At 40.4% G+C, this 1,447-nt stretch overlaps 1 protein-coding gene across 1 annotated transcript; it reads left to right on the top strand.

Moving 5' to 3' along the window:
* Nucleotides 1–5: 5 nt before the first annotated feature.
* Nucleotides 6–1,172, top strand: LOC107736371 (zinc transporter ZIP6-like; the record flags this gene model as incomplete). Its single annotated transcript, XM_016547802.1, has 3 exons — nt 6–617; nt 824–968; nt 1,068–1,172. Coding segments are annotated over 3 exons (862 nt in total), but the record flags the coding sequence as incomplete, so codon positions are not given.
* Between the last annotated feature and the right edge of the window lie 275 nt (nt 1,173–1,447).

The raw sequence follows: 1,447 nt of genomic DNA, 5'->3' as shown, positions 1-1,447 counted from the left end.
GGGCAGGTACAGACTGCAAGTCTATGGCCATTGAGACGGATGTTCAGGTGGCAGAACAGGCACAGCAGCGCCACCTACAGGCTTTGTTTGACAAGTATGGGCAAAACGGGAGTATCTCCTTAGAAGGCCTGTACAACCTACTAAAGGGGGTGGGGCTAGACCGAATCCGAAAAGTGATGGTGCATCACCATGGCAACGGACATAATCACACACACGCGCATGATCACACGCACACTCATGTGGACAAACTCACCACACACTCACATCCCGCCACCAGCAAGAAGGGGGGTATTGACCATAACGTGGAGAAGAGTGACCCCATCCCAAATGTGCAGCCTGATCCCGCCTCTGGGAAGAAAAGCCAGTCGGATGCTCATCACAATCTCTACATGAAGATGAATCAGGACTTGACCACAACTTTGACTACACCGTCTTACGTCACAAAATCACGGCGGACCAATCGTAGCGCTGACTATGATTTAACGCAGGACCATGCCTCCTTTAACTCCACCCAGGCCAATGTAACGCAGTCTAACCACACCCACCAGACTGAGGACACACCCACCCATGCGCAAGATGACCATGATCAGCATGGACTTGACCATTCGAGTCTAGCGGTACACAAACAGCTATTTATTTAAATGTTATCTTTATTATGTATTGTAATATATTTTTATTTATTTATTATTTATATTTTTATTTTATTTTAATTTAATCTAATTTTTATTTTTCTATATTACAAAGTTTTTCTCTAAGCTTTTCCATAGACCCTTGCAAATCCCTGACATACTCCACTCACACAAGTTCGGAATTTCTCTTTCAGTGCCTAAATGCCTCCACAATCCTGCAGTCACATGGCATGACAAAGGAAATGGGTCTCACTGTCAAGGACTTCAGTTACCTTTGCCCTGCCCTTCTCATGCAGATTGATTCCAATTCTTGCCTCTTGCATGACGATGACCATTCAGGTGAGCTTTTGAGGATGGAATTTACATAAAGCTGTGTTTTTGTGACACAATCACAATTCTTGATCAGCAGAATCTGTATAACAATTGACTTTTTTCCAGATCATTCCCATAACCACCACCACCACCACCATCATCATCATCATCACAGTCATCTACATAATCACACCAATAACAGAAGCCCGAGGAATGCTTCAATTAGCATTGGTAAGTATGTGTTACTTAATATCTTTTGAGACTAAGTTGAGTATTCATTTATATTTATGTTAAGTGTCATCTATTTATGCAAATTACATTTTGTATTAAGTTCAGCCAGAGAAAATCATAACTCTGTGGGAATCCTATTGGTTTAGTTATTGTACATAAATGTGTTTACATAAATGCAGAGTATGAAAATAAGATGATAATTTATTTTAATTTTTTGATAATCAATGAATGTACAATATTAAAGGGGTCATATGATGCTGCTAAAAAGAACATTA

Source organism: Sinocyclocheilus rhinocerous, unplaced genomic scaffold (genome assembly GCF_001515625.1).
Source record: "Sinocyclocheilus rhinocerous isolate Xijiao unplaced genomic scaffold, SAMN03320098_v1.1 C36648874, whole genome shotgun sequence".
Classification (NCBI taxonomy): domain Eukaryota; kingdom Metazoa; phylum Chordata; class Actinopteri; order Cypriniformes; family Cyprinidae; genus Sinocyclocheilus; species Sinocyclocheilus rhinocerous.
Note: the sequence above shows the minus strand (reverse complement) of the source record. Positions and strands in the feature narration are given on the sequence as shown.